Source organism: Staurois parvus, unplaced genomic scaffold (genome assembly GCF_062004578.1).
Source record: "Staurois parvus isolate SC_StPar_1 unplaced genomic scaffold, SC_StPar_1.0 ptg000204l, whole genome shotgun sequence".
In the NCBI taxonomy this organism is placed as follows: Eukaryota; Metazoa; Chordata; class Amphibia; order Anura; family Ranidae; genus Staurois; species Staurois parvus.
Window position 1 is genome coordinate 2622764 of NW_028318000.1, and position 25033 is coordinate 2647796.

At 38.0% G+C, this 25033-nt stretch overlaps 1 protein-coding gene across 1 annotated transcript in view; it reads left to right on the forward strand.

Moving 5' to 3' along the window:
- The window catches only part of ARAP2 (ArfGAP with RhoGAP domain, ankyrin repeat and PH domain 2), a 419396-nt gene that overhangs the window by 366878 nt on the left and 27485 nt on the right, over positions 1–25033 (forward strand). Inside the window, exon 29 of the mRNA XM_089678380.1 lies at positions 18052–18134. Within this exon, the coding sequence (XP_089534506.1) occupies positions 18052–18134 (83 nt within the window). The remainder of the gene's footprint in view (positions 1–18051; positions 18135–25033) is intronic.

Below are 25033 nucleotides of genomic sequence, written 5' to 3' on the forward strand. Positions count from 1 at the left end.
GGCGGCGATCAGTGACTTATAGCGGCGATCAGTGACTTATAGCGGGACTGCAGGACTGCGGCAGACATTCTGACACTGCGGGGGAACAGACTTGGGGTCACTGACACAGTGATCAGTGCAAAAAAAAAACACTGACACTGTACTAATGGCACTGGGGAGGAAGGGGCTAACTTTATTTACTGAAAGGGTTAACTGTGTGAGGGGAGTGTTTTACTAGGGGGCGGGGGTGTGTACTGCACAGGGGGGGGACACGCTGATCGGGAGAGATAAACTCTTCTCTCCGGCTCAGCATGTCAGGAGCTGACAGGGAACTGACAGAAAGCAGATCTACTGCAGCCCTGCTCTCTGTCAGTGATTGCTGCTAATCGGCAGGACACATCCGGTAACGACTGGCTGTGACCCGGCGACTGACATCCGCGGCCATGATCGGTGGGACAGATAGGGCGGAGGCGCGCCTCGCGCGTGCCCCCTACCTGTTTTGCAAACACACGTTTTAAAACGTGGTTTTGCCCAGCCGTGCCGCCCTGCCAACGGATTTCTACAGTGGCTGGGCAGCATGTGGTTAAAGTGTGTTTTTACTGTTAGAGCAATAAAAATGTGAAACGTCCTTCCACAGGTAGTGGTATCACCCAAGATTGTAGATTGATTCAGGTAAAGTGGAACTTTACCCATAAAAACGTGATAACAATAATGTTCTTTAGCAGGAAACATAAATTCCACATTAATAATTATGCTGCCAAAATTAGTGTATGCTGTAAATTGCCTCCAGCATTGTTCCCATTTCTTCTTGTCTATGGTTGATATTTTGCTGAAGCCCAGAGTCCCTGAACAGCAGTAAATATTTAGGCTGTCAGCAGAACAACCTCTAGATTTTTGGCACAGTGCTGAAAAATAGAGAGCAACTGAGCATGTACACAGTATTACACTTATTTTTAATGTTTTACATAGCTACCTGCAAATGTGGCCAGCATGAAGTGATCTAGCATAGACTTTTAGACTAATTTTCAGACTAAAGTACCACTTTAACTTTTGATATTTTCTTCAGTGAGCATAATAAACTTTTTGATATTTTCTTTAGTGAGCATAATAGACAGGGGTATGGGAATATATGTTTGGAATCTAATGGGAATAGAATGTTTGGAAGTTTGTATAGTGACTGGCAACATTCTTTCTGCATATCAGAAGCTTGATCAACATGGTCTCCATAAATAGACACTCTCATAAGTACTCTGGAATAGGTATCCCTCTCCAATGAGAGAGATTTTATTTATACTTATAAACATTAGAACACAAAAGCAATTACAAAACTGTAACATGTAATCACCACAACATAGATGCTTACAGGTGGCAGGTATTCTTTAAACAGGAGCTATATTATTTTTAGAATTTGCAATTGTATGTAAAGCACTGTGAAGTAAATTAAATGTAGCATACAACCTCTCATTTCTTGTAGAAATCTCTGCTTCAGTGCTTGCCCTTGGTATCTAAGTATGCAATATGCTATACAACACTCAGTTTCCTAGAATGATTGATTATACACAACGGGCTGTAAATGTCTGTTTACGCAAAAATATATTGATGACAGCAATTCCAGGTTCTCTCAGAAATACCATAATTATGTAGTGTGCAAATTCCTCTTCAAGAGTTCTGAAGTGGATGAATCAAGCTCATGCTTCATTAGCACTTTGCTAAGCATTCACTGAACATATTATAGAATTCATTTTAAAAGGGTAAATGCTTTGGAATTTAAAGCTGTGAAATGAACAAAAACACATGTCCTTAGGTTGAAATACCTGGCTGTAGTGTTCTCTGTATTTCCTCCTTCTAACTGATCCAGGGCCTATCATCAATTGTATTGCTAATGTAAGTTAGAACAGGAAACGTAGAGAGGGACTGGCTGCTGTAAAGGAAATACAGATGGTTCTTCAGTTAGACACTTCATAGATTAGGTCTAATTATAAGAACTCAATGTAAAGCAGACCAAGAAAGTTGAACGCAATGAAAAGGAAAAATGCTCTGCATAAGTTTGATTACAAAATTACCTGTAATACCCTATGTCTGTCTTAATCACAGAAATTGGTTATATGCATTTAAAAACTGTGTCACTTCTTCAATGTAGCAAAAGGAAAAATCTTATTTCATACCATACTTGCGTTAAAATTATGCTAGGTTACTTATAAAAAAGGTCAACCTTATTAACCACTTGACTTCTATAAGGTTTTACCCCCTTCATGACCAGACCATTTCTTGCTATTCAGCTCTCTGCTATTGTAACTGGAAACTGTGCGATCTTGCAACACTGTAAGCAAATTAAATTTATATAATTTTTTTTCAAACAAATTCCGTTTTTTTTGGTGGTAGTTTATCACCACTGGGTTTTTAATTTTTTTTATTATATCATTGAAAAAAAGACAGAAAATTCTGAAAAAATTTATATTTTCTACTTTCTGTTATAAAACATATCGTATAAAAAATTAAAAATCGAATTTCTTCATAAATGTATTCTGCTACATGTCTTTGGTAAAAATAAAATCCCAATAAGTGTATATTATTGGTTTGTGTGAAAGTTATAGCATCTATAAACATGTTACATAGTTACATAGTTAGTCTGGCTGAAAAAAGACAAAAGTCCATCCAGTTCAACCATTACAAAAAAAAAAGTTTTAATCCTACACCCACAATTGATCCACAATTGAGGAAGGCTAAAAAAAAAACCAGCAATGCGTGATCCAATTTGCTCCTGCAGTTGAAAAAAATTCCTTCCTGATCCCCTGAGAGGCAATCGGATATTCCCTAGATCAACTTTACCTATAAATGTTAGTATCCAGTTATATTCTGTGTATCTAAGAAAGAATCCAGGCCTTTTTTTAAGCAATCCACTGAGCTGGCCAGAACCAACTCTTGAGGGAGTCTATTCCACATTTTCACAGCTCTCACTGTGAAGAAACCTTTCCATGTTTGGTGATTAAATTTCTTTTCCTCCAGACGTAAGTAGTGCCCCCTTGTCCTCTGTGATGACCTCAGGGTTAATAACTCTACACCGAGTTCACTATATGAGCCACTGATGTATTTATACATGTTGACCATATGCCCCCTTAATCTCCTCTTCTCAAGAGAGAATAAATTCAGTTCCTCTAATTTTTCCTCATAGCTGAGCTCCTCCATGCCTCTTATCAGTTTGGTTGCCCTTCTCTGTACTTTCTCCAGTTCCTCAATGTTCTTTTTGTGAATTGGTGCCCAAAACTGAACTGCATATTCCAGATGAGGTCTTACTAATGATTTGTACAGGGGTACTCTCTCTGGAGTATATACCTCTTTTAATACAAGAGAGGATTTTGTTCGCTTTAGAAACCGCAGCTTGGCATTGCATGCCATCATTAAACTTTTGATCTACCAGAACTCCCAGATCCTTCTCCACCATTGATTCCCCCAGTTGTACCCCCCCCTAGTATGTATGATGCATGCAGATTTTTAGCCCCCAAGTGCATAACCTTACATTTATCAACATTAAACCTAATTTGCCACATAGTTGCCCAATTACACAGTGCGGTCGGCTTGTGAGTGGACATGGACTTTATATGGGCATATAGAAACAAAAACTGAGTATCATAAACATTAAATGTTTATTAAATCATGTTAAAAATAGTACACTACACACTGAAAAGGACTTGGCTTAGAGGTTCACAAGATGTACAGATTCCAAAATAATTTACATGTAGACTCAACACATTTTAGGAATCCTTCTTCAGGGACTACATGCTGGAAAGATGTGGAACAATTTGGGACTTTTAGACCTATTTCTTTGATCTGACTTATGGGCTTAGATTGGGAGTCCCTGAGACCACCTGGATACACAGGCCTTGAGTTTGGTTCTGATACTCTGACTACCTGTTTTGTATGCTGTATTTTTTATGCATTTTGTTTTGGTATCATGTGGAAGATTGTGCCTGCTAGACTACCTATTTATATTTTTTTTATTTCAGGTACTTATATAGCGCCATCAATTTACAAAGTGTTTTACACATATATATTATACATTCACATCAGTCCCTAACCCTCAAGGGGTGTACAATCTAACAATCTTATCTAACTTACATTCATACATACACATATTAGGGCCAATGTAGACAGGATCCAATTAACCTGCCAGCATGTCTTTGGACTGTGGAAGGAAACCGGAGTACCTGGAGGAAACCCATGCAGGCACAGAGAGAACATGCAAACTCCAGGCAGGTGGTGCCGTGGCTGGGATTCGAACCAACAACCATAGTACTACCAGGCAGAAGTGCTAACCATTTAGCCACTGTGCTGCCCACGATCTCTACCTATTGATCTCTGGCTATATGTCAGTGCTCCTGCCTTAGACACAGTGGTGTTCAGTTGGGTACACTGGGACATACCTTCATGGAAAATATTTACATGTTGACCTTCATGGAAAATGTTTACATGTTGTGGATTCCAGTAATTGCATTCCTTTGTAAAGATCAAATGTGGGCTCCACTGATTCTTTCTCATGTGCCCTGAAGAAGGATTCCTGAAATTTGTTGAGTCTACATGTAAATTATATCAGAATCTGTAGATGTTGTGAACATCTAAGCCAAATCCTTTTCAATATGTAGAGTACTATTTTTTAGGTTTAATAAAGAGTTAATTTTTATGATACTTGGTTTGTTTCTATATGTCCACATAAAGTCCATGACTACTCACTATGTTTGTGTTACTGTATGATTTACAAGGACATAGACATAAAGCACACACAGTTCTGGTATTTTCTATTAGATGGACCCATACAAACCCTGTTTGAAAAGTAGACAGTCATGGGTGTTTACAAAAAAGTACCCCCCAATTTGTGTGGTATTTTACTGGCAAAAATGCATCATTTGTTAAAAAACTACATACATCTGTATTTATTTTCAACATATAAAAATTAAATTCCTTTACAAGTTACATGTTTCAATAGACTATCATAACATGACAGTATTACATCTCCAACATAGAATACTTAAAATATAGAGTTTATAGAACAAAAGCCAATGCGTTTTGGAGTCAGTTAACTCCTTCCTCAGGGATAGCTCTGTAGTTTAGGTGATATGATCTATAAATTGAAATATAAGTTTAATTAAAATATGCACAATATAATCAGAGCATCTACAATAAATACAGTATATATATATATATATATACACACACACTATATATATGAGTATTTAATACACACAGTCAGTAAATTGAAAAAAGCTGTACACCAGTCATAAGTTCAGTTCTGCCATTCCTTAACTCACACCACCGATGATATCGGTCAGAATGGGCTCCCACGGCTAATACTGAGGCCACCTGGACAGTATATGATAACATTTATACGTATATACATATACATATACACTGCTCAAAAAAATGAAAGGAAAATTTTTTAATGAGAATATAGCAATTAAACTCCTGGGATATTGATCTGGTCAGTTAAGTAGCAGAGGGGGTTGTTAATCTGTTTCAGCTGCTTTGGTGTTAATGAAATTAACAACAGGTGCACTAGATGGGCAACAATAAGATGACCCCTAAACATCGTTTAGCATGACCGTTTTGGTGGTGGGTCAGTGATGGTCTGGGGAGGTATATCCATGGAGGGAAGCACAAATCTCTACAAGCTAGACAATGGCACCCTAACTCCCATTAGGTATTGGGATGAAATCCTTGGATCCATTGTCAGACCCTACACTGGTGCAGTGGGTCCTGCGTTCCTCCTGTCACATGATAATGCCTAGCCTTAATGTGGTGAGAGTATGCAGGCAGTTCCTGGAGGATGAAGGAATTGATATTATTGAATGGCCCCCACACTCGCCTGACCTAATTCCAATAGATCACCTCTGGGATATCATGTTTCCGTCCATCCAAAGCTGCCAGGTTTCACCTCAGACTGTCCAGGAGCTCAGTGATGCCCTGGTCCAGATCTGGGAGGAAATAACATAGGACACCATCTGTCGTCTCATTAGGAGCATGCCCCGACATAGTCAGGCATGCATATAAGCATATGGGGTCCATACAGACTACTGAGTACCATTTTGAGTTGCTCCAATGAAACTAGCCTGCTGCATCATTATTTCACTTAGATTTTTGGGGTGTCTTTGAATGCAGTCCTCTGTAGGTTGATAATTTTCATTTCCATCAAACAATGGGACATCCTCACATTCCTAACACAGTACCCAGTCCATATCAGTATAGATATCCAGCATGATATTGTTCCCCATTGAGCTCTGATGTGTTTTCAATGTGTTCCTTTAATTTTTTGGAGCAGTGGACATATCAAATCATTCTAAAGAGATCAAAGAATCAAAAGTCATCAATAAATGCAAATGAATAAATAAATACGGGCTCCAGCAATACCCACCAAATATTTATTGATATGTGCCTTCAGAAATGTAAATCCCAGGTATGTATCAAGTTTATAGCCATAAAATCCAAATTGGGGCAAAGATGGAATCCAATGAAATTTATAAAAATAGAATCCTTGTATAAAGGAAAGTTGGAAAATAGTATTTAGCTCAATTAATTGAGATGGTTTATTAGAGAGAGCCTTTCTTAGAATAAAGCCCATATTAATCCCATACACTTATCAAAGACAGTGTCACAGAACCATTGGAAAATAATCCATGTTGGAGATATATGCTTACAGCTTACTTAGGTGACTGTGTGATCAAGGAAGACACATCTGCATACTTTCCAGCAGCCTGCGTCTTCACAAGCTGTTTCTTCTCTGCTTCAAAGCCGCTGTGCCAATATTTCTGGTTGTGTGAATACCTGCTTCTCCTAGCACATGCAGTGGTCAGTACAGGATATTCAAGCCAGAAAAAGGAACCACTGCTTGCAGCTGGGGGAACAGATATTCAACCCACCCTCCAGGATGAAATATCTGCTGCAGCCAAGGGGCAGTAAAGCAGAAATTTTTCAAGACATAGGCCACTGGAAAGGTAAGTATAGGCTGACTTTACAAGACTGGTCCCTCTGGGTCCCCCTTTAATATCCAAGACCCTAATCATGAAGAAGAATCTGGTATCAATTTTGTGGGGACACCTAGGTTGTTTTTTTTACTTATTATTTTGTCTGTGGTTCTGCTCACAAGTAGTGCACTTGTAGGGTGTGAAAGATGCACTGACATTTTGCTTCTTTTTTAACATGGGGGTCCCTTAGGACTGGTATAGATTTTGGAGGGTCTCCATGCTGTTTTAAAAAAGCAAGTCAGGAGCAAGATATCATTTACTTTAAATCCCATTTCCTTTTTTTTTTTAACAAAATGTCGATTTTGCTACAGTTAATCCTATAAGTACACCAGGCAGGTTTAGGGCATTCCCCAAGAATATTATTTAATGGCATTTTGCATTTTTAATGTTTATAATTAGCAATATTAAAGAGCTTATCCCTGTTAAACTGATTTTTACATGTTTTCTTTGCATTAGTACATGTATCCTAGGGCACTGTCCAACTTCTTAAGACCTTTCTTTGACAATCCCATGCCTGTTAGCTTTGAAAATGGCCAGAATTAATGGTAAAAAGTTTGCTGCCACTTTAATATGATTCAGATTTAGAAGAAGTACTTCTCAATCCCCAATCTCATAACTACATGGATGAACAGCCCACAAAGTTATTTTGTAAATAAATATTAGTAGCCACTTATACAGTATTTTGTGCATTTGGAAGCACATGCAAATTTTTCACATTCAGCTTGTACAGCAAATTATGCCTATGTGGACAACTTTTTATTTGCAAACCCAATCACTTAAACCTCATATAATCTTTTATATGGTTATATACCATTTTAATTTAATAATACCTACAGCTTTCATTAAAAATATCTGTTAGGTTTGCCATGATGGTAATTTGTTTAGGCACTTTCTGTGTTAGAGTGACAACACTCTATTTACCAGTAGTGCTGCTGCATTGTCACCTGTCACATGAGATTCTGATGGATACTACAAAAGGCCATTTCATCATACATTACACAGGCATGCCCTGAGACATGCCATGAAGCCATTGCTGAAGAACATTTACATAGACATAAAATGGCTGTAAAGGGGCAGCAGGAAATCTGTAACACTAAGATGCAAAGGAAGATGAAAAATAAATGTGAAAAATCATGTTATTAAAAGAATTAGAACTGTATATGATACATAGTTCTTTAGTAAACTTAAGATTTACATTTACTTTAAGAAGACTGTGGAATTTAGGAAATCATCATGATTCATTTTACTCACTGTTGCAGTAGGATAAGACATATTTTTGTCTATGTCTGCACACGGTGGATGATACCAGTTGAAACCCTTTTGAATACCTGTCACTATCAATAACGTCATTTGTAATATGGTGGTACTAAAGAAACATAAAATATGTGAAGGGGAAAAGCATTTTTTTGGAAATTCAAGACATCAAGAATCTGTTAATTTAAGATTTCTTATAAGCATTGTCAACATCCTAAGGCATGCCTTCTTATAAAATAATATCCTTGTTTTCATTATAATAGTTGTAGTTTTCATTTATTTTTGCCCTCACCTTCCTATTATTTATGTATAAAAAATGTAGTTCCATTTTCATTATGTAACAAATCTTGCATTGCCAATTATGTGGAGATGACTCTACATAATCAATATGTATGCTTTTCTTATGGCAGGAAGTCCAGAGTTCTTTATTGACTTTTTTGACGTGGAATACATTAATTATTGTGACAAACAAGATATTTATAACTCTGTAAATTGCTGAGCAGTAGATATATATTTTATAGGATGTGGGCCTTGCAGTAAGTAGGAAATCTGTATATATAGGGCTTTTTTTTATCTATTAGTCATTATCTGTCATAGGACTGAATAAAATATATGATGGCTATGTTGATAGCTCATGGGTACTTGGAGTTATACTTTACTTACAAAAATAAAAAGTAACATATTTGAGTGGGATCACTGTGGCTTGCTTTCATACTGTATGCAGCCATACATCTAGAACACATAAAATGGTCAACTGATCCTCACCCCACAGACTCTTTTTCCTCAGTTTCCTCTGCTTAGGTTTACTTCCTGGATCTTGTTGATCTTCGACACTTCAGAGTTCAGACACCAACATTGTATTTCCCTCTTTGTCAAGCATATCAGTAAGTTAATGGGCATCCACATATAGAGATTGGTTGAGTTCTGTTTTTAAGAAAGTTATGTTGGAATTCTGAGGAAGCAACTGGTAACTGGACAGATAAAAGCAGAATACTAGTCAATAGGTATGTTTGTGGTTGGTTCAATCCATTGACTATATCTGAAATGGAGGCAGTGACAAAGGATTAGACAAAAACATAGTCAAGGGGAGTAGCCAGAGACCATTCCTAGGAATAACCAGAGTTGAGCATGAAATCGAGAACCTAGACTAAAGACATAGGAAACATAGCAACATTAAGGGAAAGGGGAAAAGATCAGTGCAAAAAACAGTTAATGGTGGCATCCATTATTTAACAAACTGTATGATAGGCAATTTAGATTAAAATAGGCTTTTAAAATAGAATATTGATTAGTCAGCACTGCACTGCATTGATGCAGAAGAATGAGCCAAACAGCATCAGGATGCAAACTGTGTATCAGAGGAGGGATACAAAGATTTATCTGCGGAGCAAGTGTCTTCAATATTAGGGACTGAAGTCTGAATCACAGTTGACTATTTCACTGTGCTCCAGACTGCTGACCACATTGCAGAGCACTGTTGAGTGCTTGACTGCATGTTACAGAGCAAATGAGTTCTTTCAAGCTTTATTTTATAGGCCGGGTTGCTTGTAATTTATCATAATGGTCCCTAACAGTATTTATTTATTTCAGGTACTTATATAGCGCCGTCAATTTACTCAGCACTTTACATATATATTGTACATTCACATCAGTCCATAACCCTCAAGGGGTGTACAATCTAAAGTCCCTAATTCACATTCATACATACACATACTAGGGCCAATTTAGACAGGAGCCAATTAACCTATCAGCATGTCTTTTCCTGGCATTTCAGGGCCTCCAAAACTGTGATAGGTAGTGAGGAAGTGAAATGAGGAAGTTACGCACCTTCAGGCTTTCAAAGTGGTCATTGGATTTCTGTATGTGGCTAGGCTCCCAAAAAGTCTCACACATGTGGTATCCCCATACTCAGTAGAAGTAGCAGAATGTATTTTGGGGTGTAATGCCATATATACCCATGACTTGTGTGAGAAATATATCATTTAAATCACAACTTTGTGTAAAAAAAAAAAAAAAAAGTTTTTGTCATTTTCCAGAAACTTGTGGAAAAAAATAAATCTTCCATGAACTCAATATGCCTCTCAGCAGATAGCTTAGAGTGTCTACTTTCCGAAAAGGGGTCATTTGGGGGTGTTTGCACTATTCTGGTATTTTAGCACCTCAAGAAATGTGATGAACAGTCAGAAAGGAAAAGCTGTGTAAATTCCATTATCTATACCATAGTTTGTAGATGCTATAATTTTCAAACAAAGCAATCAATATACATTGGGGATCGAAAGTTTGGGCACCCCAGCTAAGAATTTGTATTAATGTGCATAAAGAAGCCAAGGAAAGATGGAAAAATCTCCAAAAGGCATCAAATTACAGATTAGACATTCTTATAATATGTCAACAAAAGTTAGATTTTATTTCCATCATTTACACTTTCAAAATAACAGAAAACAAAAAAATGGCATCTGCAAAAGTTTGGGCACCCTGCAGAGTTAATATCTTGTACTGCCCCCTTTGGCAAGTATTACAGCTTGTAAACGCTTTTTGTAGACAGCCAAGAGTCTTTCAATTCTTGTTTGAGGTATCTTTGCCCATTCTTCCTTACCTTAATCTCAAAGAGTCTTCCAGTTCTTTGAGATTCTGGGCTGTCTGTCACGCACTGCTCTTTTAAGGTCTATCCATAGATTTTCAATTATGTTGAGGTCAGGAGATTGTGAAGGCCATGGCAAAACCTTCAGTTTACTCCTCTTGATGTAATCCCCCATGGATTTCGAGGTGTGTTTAGGATCATTATCCATTTGTAGAAGCCATCCTCTCTTTAACTTCAGCTTTTTCACAGAAGGCATCAAGTTACCATCCAAAATTTGCTGAAATTTTATTGAATCCATTTTTCCTTCTACTCGTGAGATGTTCCCTGTGCCACTGGCTGCAACACAACCCCAAAGCATGATTGATCCAACCCCATGCTTAACAGTTGGACAGAGGTCTTTTCATTAAATTCTGTGCCCCTTCTTCTCCAAACCTACCTTTGCTCATTCCGGCCAAAAAGTTCAATTTTAACCTCATCGGTCCACAGAACTTGTTTGCAAAATGCATCAGGGTTGTCTATATGTTCATTTGCAAAGTTCAAACGATGATTTTTGTGGTGAGGACATAGAAGAGGTTTTCTTCTGATGACTCTTCCATGAAGACCATATTTGTACAAGTATCTCTTTATAGTGGAATAGTGTACCACAACTCCAGTGTCTGCCAGATCTTTCTGGAGGGATCGTACAGTCAATCGTGGGTTTTGAATTTTTTTTCTCACAATCCTGCGAGCTGTTCTGTCTGATATTTTTCTTGGTCTTCCAGATCTTGCTTTAACTTCCACTGTTCCTGATGACTGCCATTTCTTAATTACATTCCGAACAGAGGATATTGACATCTGAAAACACTTTGCTATCTTCTTATAGCCTTCTCCAGCTTTGTGAGCGTCAACTATTTTCAGTTTTCTAGACAACTGCTTAGAAGAACCCATGGTGCTTGATTGTTGGGGCAAGGTCAGATGAGTCTGGGCGTTTAAAACCTTTGAGATTGACATCACCTGGTCTTCCCAGATGATGATTGAGAACAATCCATGACACTGGCAGGTCTCAGCTTGGCAAAGGGGGCAGTGCATGCTATAACTTCTGCAGGGTGCCCAAACTTTTGCAGACGCCATTTTTTTGTTTTCTGTTATTTTGAAAGTGTAAATGATGGAAATAAAATCTAACTTTTGTTGACATATTTTAAGAATGTCTAATCTGTAATTTGATGCCTTTTGGAGATTTTTCCATCTTTCCTTGGCTTCTTTATGCACATTAATACAAATTTTTAGCTGGGGTGCCCGAACTTTCGATCCCCACTGTATATACCATAGTTTGTAGACGCTATAACTTTCACACAAAGCAATCAATATACACTTATTGGGATTTTTTTTACCAAAAACATGTAGCAGAATGCATTTTGGCCTAAATTTATAACTAACAGGCCTCCGGTCTTACGCTTAACTCATCTAAAACTGTGGCTTTAAATATCTCATTACCTGATTCAGAGGTTCGCTTCTGCCGGGAAAATTTTGATATTAAGTGGGCCTCTGGTTCTCTCCCCTATTTAGGGATTCTTCTCACAAAATCTTTATCGACATTATACAAGGTCAACTATCTCCCGCTTTTCAAACGACTTAAAAATGACCTACTAGGCTGGCAGGATCTTTCACTTTCCTGGTTTGGTAGAATTAATTCTATTAAAATGACTTTCCTACCAAGATTATTGTACTATTTCAGGACGTTACCAATTATGATCCCCAAACGCGACTGGTCTTACTACAGGCAGCAGTCTCCAGATTTGTGTGGAGGGGAAAGCGCCCTAGGCTGAACAAATCTACTTTATTTTCTTTGAAGGGGCATGGTGGTTTGGGACTCCCTAATCTTTTTGCATATTTTCAGGCTGCCCAAATAGCACAGCTTTCTTGTAATACGGCCAGGGGATATGTTCCCCAATGGGTTGGGATTGAGGCTCTTTCGTGCCGTCCATATGCTATTGGTACTCTCATGTGGCTTCCCAGTAGATTGCGCCCTCCTATTTTGTGCCCTACTCTATCCTATTCATTGTCAGTGTGGGATAGATGGCGAGCTCGTAAACCTTTCTTCTCTCCGCATACCCCGTTGGCCCCGGTATTTGGCAATCCTGAGTTTGCCCCAAGTCTCTCTTTTGCGAGGTTCCAATGGTGGATTAATAAGGGGTTGTTACGTGTTGGGGATTATTTGGATGGGGTTTGCCCTCGGTCTCCTCAGTATTTTGTGACTTTTTATAAGATGCCTCGCGGGGAAATATTCCGTTATAATCAACTTCGCTCTTTTATTGATAGCAAGCTTAGACTACTCACAGAACCTTGTGCGCTTACTCCTCTTGAGGTCTCCTGTGGGGCAAGTGGGGTGATGCGAGGTCGCTTGTCCATTGTTTATGCTTTGTTGGTTGATCCCATCACTAAATTATCTTACATGACTCTCTGGGAACGGGATCTAAATAGCTCATTAGATTTAGATACCTGGCGGGCTGCGGCCCATGCCCTGTCAAAGATTTCGATTAACACTGATCTTGTTGAATCTAACTACAAAACGCTACTTCGCTGGTATTTGGTTCCTGCTCCCCTAGCCATAATGTATCCTTCCGTTTCATCTGGCTGTTTCTGACGCTGTGGTCAAGAGGGTACCATGTTCCACATCTGGTGGAAGTGTCCAGTTGTAAGTAGATTCTGGATTCGCATATTTAATTTTCTTTTCTCAGTGACAGGAATCAATATCCGTAGATCGCCGGAAGTGGCCTTGTTCAATATACTACCCTCTGATATTCCCAAAAAATCGATTAAATTAATTTTATATATAATACTGGCGGCTCGCATCACCATAGCTAGAAGTTGGAAACAATCCTTGATCCCGTTGGAAAGAGTGAAACAAAAACTAAACTGGATAATGGTTAATGATAAACTGACAAGTATTGTCACTGACGATATGTCCAGATTTGAGAGGACCTGGGAGCCTTGGATTGATTATATCACTGTCTGGCAGCTGACCCCCCCCCCCCCCTCTCTTGTTTCTTTTTTTTTTTCTCTCACTTTTCGTCTCTCTCTTCCTCTTTTCTTCTTACTCTATTCGTTGCAAAATTTCTTATTTCCTTTTTCTCTCTGTCATTTCTGGTTCATTTTGGTTTAATTATTGTTTATTGATTTATGAAACTAGGATGTCTTGATGGCTATGACACTTTTTGGGTGAATTGTAATGCTACTGTCTGCAAATTTCTTTTTTTTTCATATACCGTTAAGTGTTATGATTCTGATTCTACATCTTGTCCCACCATGCGGGTGGGCCCCCTTCTTTTTCTTTGTGTCTGCCATCTTGTTCTCTGTTATAATTTGCTGGTTTCTCAATAAAAATATTGAAATATAAATTTATAACTAACTTTGAGTTTACTATATATTTGTTATAGCCGAAAGTAAAAAATATTGTTTTTCTTCAAAATGTTTGGTCTTTTTTTGTTTATAGCGCGAAAAATAAAAAGCGCACAGGTGATCAAATACCACCAAAAGAAAGCTCTATTTGTGTGAAAAAAGGACCTAAATTTAATTTGGGTACAGCATTGCATGACCGCGCAATTATCTGTTGAATTAGTGCAGTGCCGAGTAGCAAAAAGAGGCCTGGTCATAAAGGGGGGTAAATCCTCAGGAGGGCAAGTGGTTAATATAGCTTAAGTTAACTTTCAGCGACTGCCACAAGAAAAGTGTGGGGACTACCTACTTTTGAAAGTAATAGTTGCCTGGATGTGGCTGGCTTGAAATTTTTTGAGACACAGGAATAAGCATATTGTAAATGAATTCAGAGATCGCCTGCTTATCTAAAAGATAGTGGAAATTTGATTCATATTCTGAAGGAGGTGCGTGTAGGGGGAACATGTGTTATGGCAAGTATAGATGTCAATTCTCTATACACAAACTTCTAACAGGATGATGCGTTGCAAGCCTGGTCCTTACAGAATGCTAAGATGGTCCTTACAGAATGCTACAGAGATGAGTATTAAGCAGAAGGAATTTTTATTGGAAAGTTTAGACTTAGCAATGAGTCATAACTTCTTTTTGCATAATGGGCATTATTATAGGCAAAGGACAGGAGTAGCTATGGGGCTAAGTATGCACCCACAGTAGCTAATCTCTTCATGAGTAAATGGGAGCACAAATCAATTTCTAGGAATAGAAAACCGGATTTAAAATTGTATAAAAGATTTATTGACAATATTTGTATTGTATGGGAGGGGACAAAGGAATCTCTGGCCAGTTTCATTAACCATAAGGGAATGAATAAGTACAATATAATTTTCACAGAGAAAGTTTCTCACTATTTTTAGGAAGGGTGATAGGCTATATATGCCTACATATTTTAAGGAAGTGGATAGGAATGGATACATTCCGAGGCATAGCTGTCACTATTACGGGTGGCTTAAAGTGATACCAAAGAACCAGTTTATGTGTATTAAACGCAATTGTGATTTAGATAAGGATTTTAGGGAACAAATGGATATCCTAATAAAAAGATTTGAAAAGAAGGGGTATAAAAGTAAAGAATTGACGATTTCAAGGGATAAGGTGATGGATATGGATAGAGATGATCTTTTGAAGAAAAGGATCAGATATGGAGGGAATTTTGATTTAGCATTTATTACAGGTTTTTCCAAACAGCACAAATTGGTAGAGAACATATTTAGGGACCGCTGGCCAATATTATTACGTGATGAGGTATTGGGGAAGCTTTTACCTAAGCACCCCAAATTCATTTATAGGAGACCTCTGACTATCAGAAACAAACTTGTAAGGAATGTTCCAGACCCACCTTCCAGGAAAACTACTTTTTTGGATCAGGTGGGTTTTACAAATGTGGGAGCTGTATGGCTTGTAAAGTGATGAAGGGTGACAGGGATAGGAAAATTGTGCAATTTCTATCACAGGCAAGAGGGGATATATATAATATTAAGAAATGTATTTCATGTGGTAGTCATCATGTAATTTACCTCTTAGAATGTCCCTGTCACCTTCAATATGTAGGGAAAACAACTAGAAAATTATCTGTAAGACTTGGTGAGCATATTAGAAACATTAAAAAAGGTTTCAGACATCATAGTCTGTCTTACCATTTTAGAAAGTGCCATAACAGGGATCCATCTTTGCTCAGGATCTGTGGGATCGACAAAGTTGAGCCTCATTGGTGTGGTGGTGATATGACTAGGTCGATTTCACAGAATGAGACAAGGTGGATTCTGAAATTGAATACTTTGTCCCCTAAGGGGTTGAATATTGACTATGATTGTTTCTTATCTAATTAGTAATATTTATTTTTATTTTTTTAACCACTTCCCGACCGGCCGTTGTATATAAACGGCCGGACGGTGGCACTAGAGGGTCGGGTGGCCGTCTATAAACGGCCTCCCCGCACCCTGCTTGTGCGCGCTCCCTGGGAGCGCGCAGCACCGCGATCCGGTGCCCGCTGTGTCCTCCGGACACAGTGAAACACCGATCGTCAGACGGGACCTCTGTACGAGGTCCCGATCATGTGATCACTGATTGGCCAATCAGTGATCACATGCAAAGTAGTAAGCAAGATGTCACTTCTGACATCATTGCTTACTATGTGTGAAATCTGTGAATGATCACAGAGGTCACATGGTACAAGGCTATTCACAAAAGCCTTGTACCATGTGACAAGCTGTGACCAATCACAGCTCACTCAGTTCTTCTCAATGAGTGCAAGAATGCACACAGAGAGAAAGAGAAATGATTGCTTTTACATCCTATATGGGTGTAAAAGCAATCAGTGTAAAAAAAAAAAAAAAATCTTCATCACTGTACTGCTAGGGTGACAGTATGTAAAAAAAAATAAATAAAAAAAATAATAATAATATAAAAAAATAAAATAAAAATGTAAAAAAAAATGTTTAAAAATTATAATTTTTGCTTATAAACTAATTTGGATTTTTTTTTTTTTACTAAAAAGATAATGGAATAAATTTTGGCTAAGATTTATGATGAAATATTATTTATTTGCAAAATGTTATAAAAAAAACACTTTTTTTCAAAATTTTTGGACATTTCATTTACATAGCAAAAAAAATACAAATCCCAGTGGTGAATAAATACCACCAAAATAAAGCTTTATCTATCTCAAAAAAATGGTAAAAAATTCATTTGGGTACAGTGTTGCATGACCTCGCAATTTTCATTCAAAGTGTGATAGCGCTAAAAGCTGAACATTGCCCTGGTCAGGAAGGGGGTAAAAGTGTCCGGTCTGGAAGTGGTTAATTTTTATTTGTTTAATTTTTATTTTTATATTTATTTTTATCTTTATTTTATTTTTATTTTTATTATTTTTTATTTATTTTTATATTCATTTTATTTTTATTTTTTTATTTAGATTCATCATATATTTTCTTTACACGTTTTTAATAGTGAATGCTGATTTTAATAAAGATTGTCTATTCATATTATGGTGAAGAGAGTCCTGCAGTGTTAGTTGAAAATGTGATACCATTTATGTAATAAACACATGATATTGTATCATGAATGATGCCCTTTATATTGTGATTGTGAAGTGGATTGGACGTGGGAGGTGATATAAGGTTAATATAAATAAGATTTGGCTCAATGGAGAAGTGGGAGGAGTAGTGGGGAGGTATAAATTAAGTGAGGAGCCAGAAAAAAGTGTCTTGGATACCGCCCTGGAGAAGGGGCGAAACGTGTCAACGTATTTCCGGTTCTGGTGGATGCGTAGTGACGTCACGTCTGGTGAGTGGAGCACACATTGATTTGTGGCACTCCGGAGTGACTTCCTGCTTTCAATAAGGGGAGATTGTAATTTCATACTACCTACTGCCAGTCCACTTCTGCAAAGGAGGAATTTGTATGGATTTGTTTCATAAGTATGATCCTTTCAGCTTATTATAGAAGCATGAACACAATTTATATCGTGAGTGAATTAGGAGCAGCATTTTTTAGGAATAAAGAGTTTTATACAATATTGCACTATTTGTGTTCTTTGTTTTTCAATGCCATCTTAACGTGGGAATCGTTTTTGGAGGATATCAAGTGCAGATGTATCTGGGGAGGATACACGCCATCTTTAGAGCTTGTTTGACTTTCTAGCCATGCCAGCAAAGAGTCCCCCCCAAAAAAAATAACAGCATCATATATTAATTCTGAGTTTATGTTCTCTCTCTCTCTCTCTCTCTCTCTATAATTATTTTTTTTTTCTAGAGCATTAAGCCAGATAAAGTGTTGCCTGTGGTGGTATGCAAATTTTTCATGGGAGTCAAAAAGAAGATGAAACCCCCAACAAGGTAAACAACTGAATACAAAAAATAGAAATCAATGAGTAGTGAGGCAAGGAACAAAGATAGCATAGGTAGAAACTGTTACCAAGCACAAGGCCCTAGTTTTCATTTCTAATCTGAAGTTTTATAATGTCCGTATTTACCCTTTAATTGTACTGGCTGGAAGACTCACTACCTATACATATTTAGAATTCTCTCTTTTAGCCCCATTGCAGAAATCAGTCAATTTCGCTACCTTTGCTAAGCAGTATGGATGGAGGACTCTCTCCTGCCATCTGTTGCATTCACACAGCCACAGCACTTGCTGCTGTCCGAATATCCAAACAGTAATCTGATTGGATGCAGTCACTATTAATGTAACAATTTTCTGCTCAGCTCCTTTGATTTTTCAGTTTAAGTTTGTCATGCCAGGTGTTGCTTACAGGGCAACCCATGCCTTGAATTTCTGCTGATTCAGCAGGAATCTGCTGAAATTCAAGCTGTCTATGGCTAGCTTTATTTTTTAATGTTTTTTATATTAAGGGATATGAGTGAATAGTAGTGCTGATAAAAGAGGAGTGTTGTAGGATTGTTTTTCACATTTTGCATTTAAGGTCATGGGAGATTATCTATGTCCATTTTACTAAAACTTTATTTGTCACACATCTGAGAAATGTTGAGATAAAAGGCACCATTGCTGAGCTGCACCTACAAAGATCTATGTGTGAAACACCCTGAATTGTGTGATAACCCTATATCATAAGATTAGAAAGATTTTCAAAGTAAAATCTGGGACACTCTACAGACCATGCCTACTTTACAACCCCCCTCCCCATATTACACCCCCCCCTTTTTAGCCACTTCTACAAAACCAAACCCCCATTTTAACAGGCCCTGTAACAATAGGTCACAGACAAGAGGCAGACATTCAAGGTATACAGACCAAATCGCTTGGACACAATGATGAGAGGAATAATATGGCATGTATATTGTAGGTGTGGCCAAATTTTAGTGGGAGGGGCTTAATGGGTATGGTTAAATTAAACCGTTGAGTTCATACTGCTGTAGGTCATTAGTGCAGTGGCTGGGAGTGTGTAATGCATATAGAACAGGAGTAAGGTGTGAGTAATGCACAGAATGCAAGGCAGGAATGTATACTCCACAAATTGATTCTTATTTAAAACAGCGCTCCTCAACACCCTATTAGTATGTTAAATCAACCGTTTCTGTATAATACTATAATACAAAAAATACTAAAAGTGCAAAAAAACAAAGTGCAAAACAAAGTGCTAAGTGCAAATCCAAACCCTATTGCAATATTGTGAGTATCCAACCAATATTACCATATTCAAGTGTATTTACCAATTATAGAAAGCCCTCATTTTAAATACTGAACATCAATATGCTAATTCATACAAGAAATATATATATATGTGCACCCAACCAATATATCTATATCATAGTCCATACTATCATGTGATAAAAGAAAAGAAAAAAGCCTTTCAATTCATTTATTTGTATTCAATTCATGTGCATCTTGAAACACAGCCACACCGTGCTAATCCACCACCAAAACGAATGGAATAAACTCACGAGAGCTCCAGGCTGGTCAAATTATAAACCAGCTCCTGAGCAGTGGCTCTGGAAGCAATGATCTGCAGAGATATAAATGACTCCTATACCTTCTTGGCTGGTCAATCCTCATGTGAATATATGGAAATGTATGAAGGAAAGGAAGAAGGAACTCCATAGCGTAAAACCATTAAAATGTATTTATTTATTTATTTCAGGTACTTATATAGGGCTGTCAATTTACACAGCACTTTACATATATATTGTACATTCACATCAGTCCCTAACCCTCAGGGGGTGTACAATCTAAGGTCCCTAACTCACATTCCTACATACACATACTAGGGCCAATTTGGACAGGAATCAAATTCACCTACCAGCATGTCTTTGGAGTTAATCGGAGTACCCGGAGGAAACCCATGAAAGCACAGTGAGAACATGCAAACTCCATGCAGGAGGTGCCATGGTTGGGAATTGAACCCATGACCCATTTACTGCAAGGCAGATGTGCTAACCATTAAGTCACTGTGCCGCCCAAATGCCCAAAATGCTTTATTCTATTAAAAAGTAAGAATCACACTCACAATGTGGGGTGTCATCATCGACACTAGTATAAATGTTGTGCATATCTATAAACAGGTGAACTCCAGTCAGTACAAACACCAACAGCTCACCCATACCATGTGGTGACGTCACCTCCAAAGCCTCGCTTTACATGTTTCGTCATCTGACGACCTCCAGGACCTCCAGTGCACCAACTGCACTCAATTTATATTCCAATGTATAACCATAAAAACATTGCAATGCATATACATTACAAAAATCAACAATCTAGCTATCTAAAACACTCTTTTAGAAGGCTGAAAAAGAACATCACCATGTTTTAACAATGTACATGTATATTCCCCTTATAAAGGGCCATCACTGTACATTTTCATTATCATTTGTTATAAATTAGTCATAAAACAATTCAAATCAAGTCTAACCCTTTGGGTTGTAATGTATCTAATTCATAAACACATTGGGTTTCTTTTTTTGATACTTCCTTCAACTTATCTGTGCTTCTCCAATGATGCTTCATTTTTTCTATCCCATAAAATGTTAATATACTAGGGTCTTTATTGTGTTTCAATTTAAAATGTCTAGAGACACCGTGTTTCTCAAAACCATTGTTTATGTTATTAATATGTTCCCCAATTCTTTTTTTTAATTGCCTTATGGTGCTTCCCACGTACTGGATATGACACGGGCATTCCAGTACATATACCATGTGTGAGGAATCACAGGATATAAGGGACCTAATTTTATATTCTTTATTTGTGGACATAGACATACATTTATCTATTCTTTTTTATCTTTTTTTTCATGCTACATGCTTTACATCTATTACATTTAGAAAAACCTTCTAGACCCGGGAACATTTTTACAGACTTTGGTGGGTCAACCACATTATGTATAATCATTTTCTTTAAAGAGCTATTTTTCCTGTATATAAATCTTGGATTTTCTTGAATGAGTCTTTCAAAACATCATCTTTCTGCAAAATGGGTTAATACTTTCTAAAAATCTTTTCTATATCCTTATATTGCACATTATAAACGGTAATAAACTCCACTTTATAATTATCCTTTTCTTTCTTATTTTTATTTGTCAATAAGACTTCTCTGTTTTTTGTAAAAATGTTTTCCCTTTATTTCTCTAACATCGATCTTTTATATAATTTTTCCACAAATCTGTCTATTAATACTTCAGTTTGATCCTTAAAATCTTTATCATCATCACAGTTTCTCCTAATTCTAGTAAACTGGCTATTGGGAGTATTAAATTATCCACCTCGGATGATGACAACTTGAGGTGGGTATAAAACTATTCCTAAGGAAACAAACATCTAATCTTCATGCTCCTCATGTAAAACGGTATCTGTCACTTGGTAAGGTATAGTTTTCTAGAGATGGGGGAGTCTTGATACTAACAAAAGAAAAACACAAAAGGGCGCACTCTCCTCATGCATTACCGTGATTACAAATGATTTTTTTTAAAATGTAAAAAGCGGATACTCACAAAACAAATATAAAAAATGAACATGAAGCCAAATGGGTCAATGTCACATAATTGGAGTAATTTGTACCCAGTGGGAAAAATCTAACGTGTTTCAGGATTTGAACTCCCTTTTTCAAAGCTAAGATGGTAGAGAATGCGCATGCCCCATATATAGGGAGAATTACTAATTTAAATCATCACCACACCCCCTCCATGGAAAATAGCCCCACTGCTGGGCCCTAAAGCTATTTGCTGCGTGTGTCACTTCCATGAATTAAATAAAATGAAATAAATGGCGCTTGTACAAAGATGTGTGCAAACAGTGAACTGTATGCCTGCAAGCATAAATTATATGAAAGACTTACTGTATGTGAAAATCTATTTATAAAATGTGTAAATTAAAACAGAGAAAGGGAATTTCGGAAGCACAATAACAACAATGCTGGATAACAAATACATAACTAGGTGTAAGAAAATAGGTGCATATATAAATAGTAATATCTCTAACCTATTAGATAAAAATGAAGATAAAATAAAATTGGATAAAAATGAAATAATATACTTTTAAAAGTCGCACACCTATAATGACCAAATGAGGAATACAGAGAATGCTAAGGGAAACTGATGAAATGAAAATGTATTTTATCAGACCAATTTGGGCTGGAAAAAAATGTAATGCGAATCTGCACCCAAAACAATGTCAGTGTGCGTAGACCAACTAATAAGACACCTCCCAGATGGCCAATGGGGTAGAAAACCATCTAGAGGGGAAACAGTTATTCTCCTGAGCTCATATGAAAACCATATATATACATGGTGCCCAATTATGTCATATTGTGCTCATGCAAACGATAGGGACCTGGCACCAAAGAATATGACAATGTGACAAGGTGCTACACCAGAACTCTAGTGTAAAGCCCTGCAAAAAGAACTATGAAGACCACTAGTGGTGGCTATGAATAGAGCCACCTCCAGAGGATGTACCAATCAAAGAAGAGACTGGATGTCTAATGTGTCATTGAGGCCTTTAGGAACCAGTGAACCAAGCTGATGTGTCCAAAAGGATTCCCTTCTGCACAGCTTACAGAACTTTCTACCCGTATCTGTATCACCTAATATGTCTTCTATCCCTTGGGACTTTCGTCATGTACATCACTGAAGTGGCAAGACACTGTGTGTTTGTCAAATCCATGAAGTATGTTTCTTTTATGTTCCTGAAAATCTATTCCCTAGAGAGCGTGAAGTGCAGCCCATGTACAAAAGACCACAAGGGCAGACCAGACAATAAATGACAAACTGTGTCCCACAGTTGATAAACTGTTTGGTGCAATAGGCTTTCCCATATACTCCAAGAAATTCTTTTTTTCTGTGCCACATGTATTCACATGGTCCACAGTTAGGCACCTCACATCTATAGCTTCCTTTGTGGTCAGGCAGAGCGCTCCACCTAAGTGTAGAACGCTTGGTGGGAAGAGTCACTCTGCTAGGAGATATTATAATTTTCAAATCCCTGGGATGACGAAATGTCACTTCTGGCTATGGAGGAATGTACCCGGAGAGAAGAGGGTCCTGAACCAGGATGCCCCAATATTTGTGGAGGGTTTTCTTGATATCAAAGGCTTTCTGATTGAACCTAGAGCAGAACGCTGCATGATGTTGGTTGGATGTTATGCGTGTCCTTGACTTATATTCCATGTTGGAATCTCCCTTGGTGCCTGTCCTACTAGAATATTATTTTCTGTATTTATTGTATGCCTCATCAATCTTGGTAGCTGCATAGCCCTTCTCCAAAAACGTCTTTCTCAAGATCAGACTTTGTGTGTCATAATCCTAAGCTAAGGTGCAGGTCCTCCTCAGTCTACAACATTGTCCCAGAGGAACATTGTTGATCCATCTGGGATGATGGTGGCTCACCATATGGTATGGGTGAGCTGTCGGTGTTTGTAGTTTGGAGTTCACCCGTTTATAGATATACACAGCATTTATACTAGTGTCGATGATGACACTGCACATTGTGAGTGTGATTCGTACTTTTTTAATAGAATAAAATATTTTAATGGTTTTATGCTATGGAGTTCCCTCTTCCTTTCCTTCCATATGGTTCCATATATTCACATGAGGATTGACCAGCCAAGAAGGTATAGGAGTCATTGATATCTCTGCAGATCATTGCTCCCAGAGCCACTGCACAGCAGATGGTTTATAATTTGACCAGCCCGGAGCTCTGGTGAGTTAATTCAATTAGTTTTTGTCAGCAGCCAACTGGCGGTAGCCTCTAGCAGTCCACTGGCCAGAGTCCCTCAGGGCGCAGAGTCTAAGCCTCAGTCTGCTGGTTCACCAGAGCCCCTGATGGTGGGGATGGACTTGAAGCAGCCTGAGACCAGGCCGCGACCCCCGAGAAACACCAGCTGTGGTAGAGGCGGATGCCAATGGCGTGGAGCAGGTAAGAGCCAGATGTGAAGAGGTATGCGTGGTCAGACAGGCCGGGTTGGCAACAGCGGTAGGCAAAAGAATAACAGGTCAAAAGCCGGGTTCAGAAACAGAAGGTCAGGCAATCAGGATCAGGCAGAGAGTAGTCAGGATGAGCCAAGGGTCAGAGCAGGAGAAGACAGCAGTATCAGGAACAGGCTGGGTCGGCAACAAGGTAATCAGGAACACAGGAGTAATCAGGAACAGGGAACAAGACCATAAGGCGATTTGGAGATGCACAGAGCTGGTTTAAATAGGGCGCCCTGTGCTCTCAATGGAGCGTCCACCATCGCGAATGCGCATGGGCGGCCGCCGCCGCGATCACCTAAGACTCAGTGCTCGCCGGCTAGGACGAGTCGGCGATCTGCGCATGCGCTCACCGCCGAGTGCCGGGGATCCCTGACAGTTTTGGTGGTGGATTGTGGCTGTGTTTCAAGATGCACATGAATTGAATACAAATACATGAATTGAAAGACTTTTCTTCTTTTCTTTTATCACATGATAGTATGGACTATGATATAGATATATTGGTTGGGTTCACATATTTTTAATGGTATTTAAATCATTGTTATATATATATTCTTGTATGAATTAGCATATTGATGTTCAGTATTTAAGATGGGGTGCTTTCTATAATTGGTAAATACACTTGAATATGTTAATATTGGTTGGATACTCACGATATTGCAATAGGCTTTAGATTTGCACTTAGCACTTTGTTTTTGGTATTTTTGCACTTTTAGTATTTTTTGCATTGGTATACATAGACAGTTGGTTTAACATACTAATATGGTGTTGAGGAGCGCTGTTATACATACTAATCACTTTGCATAGCTTTGAGTTTC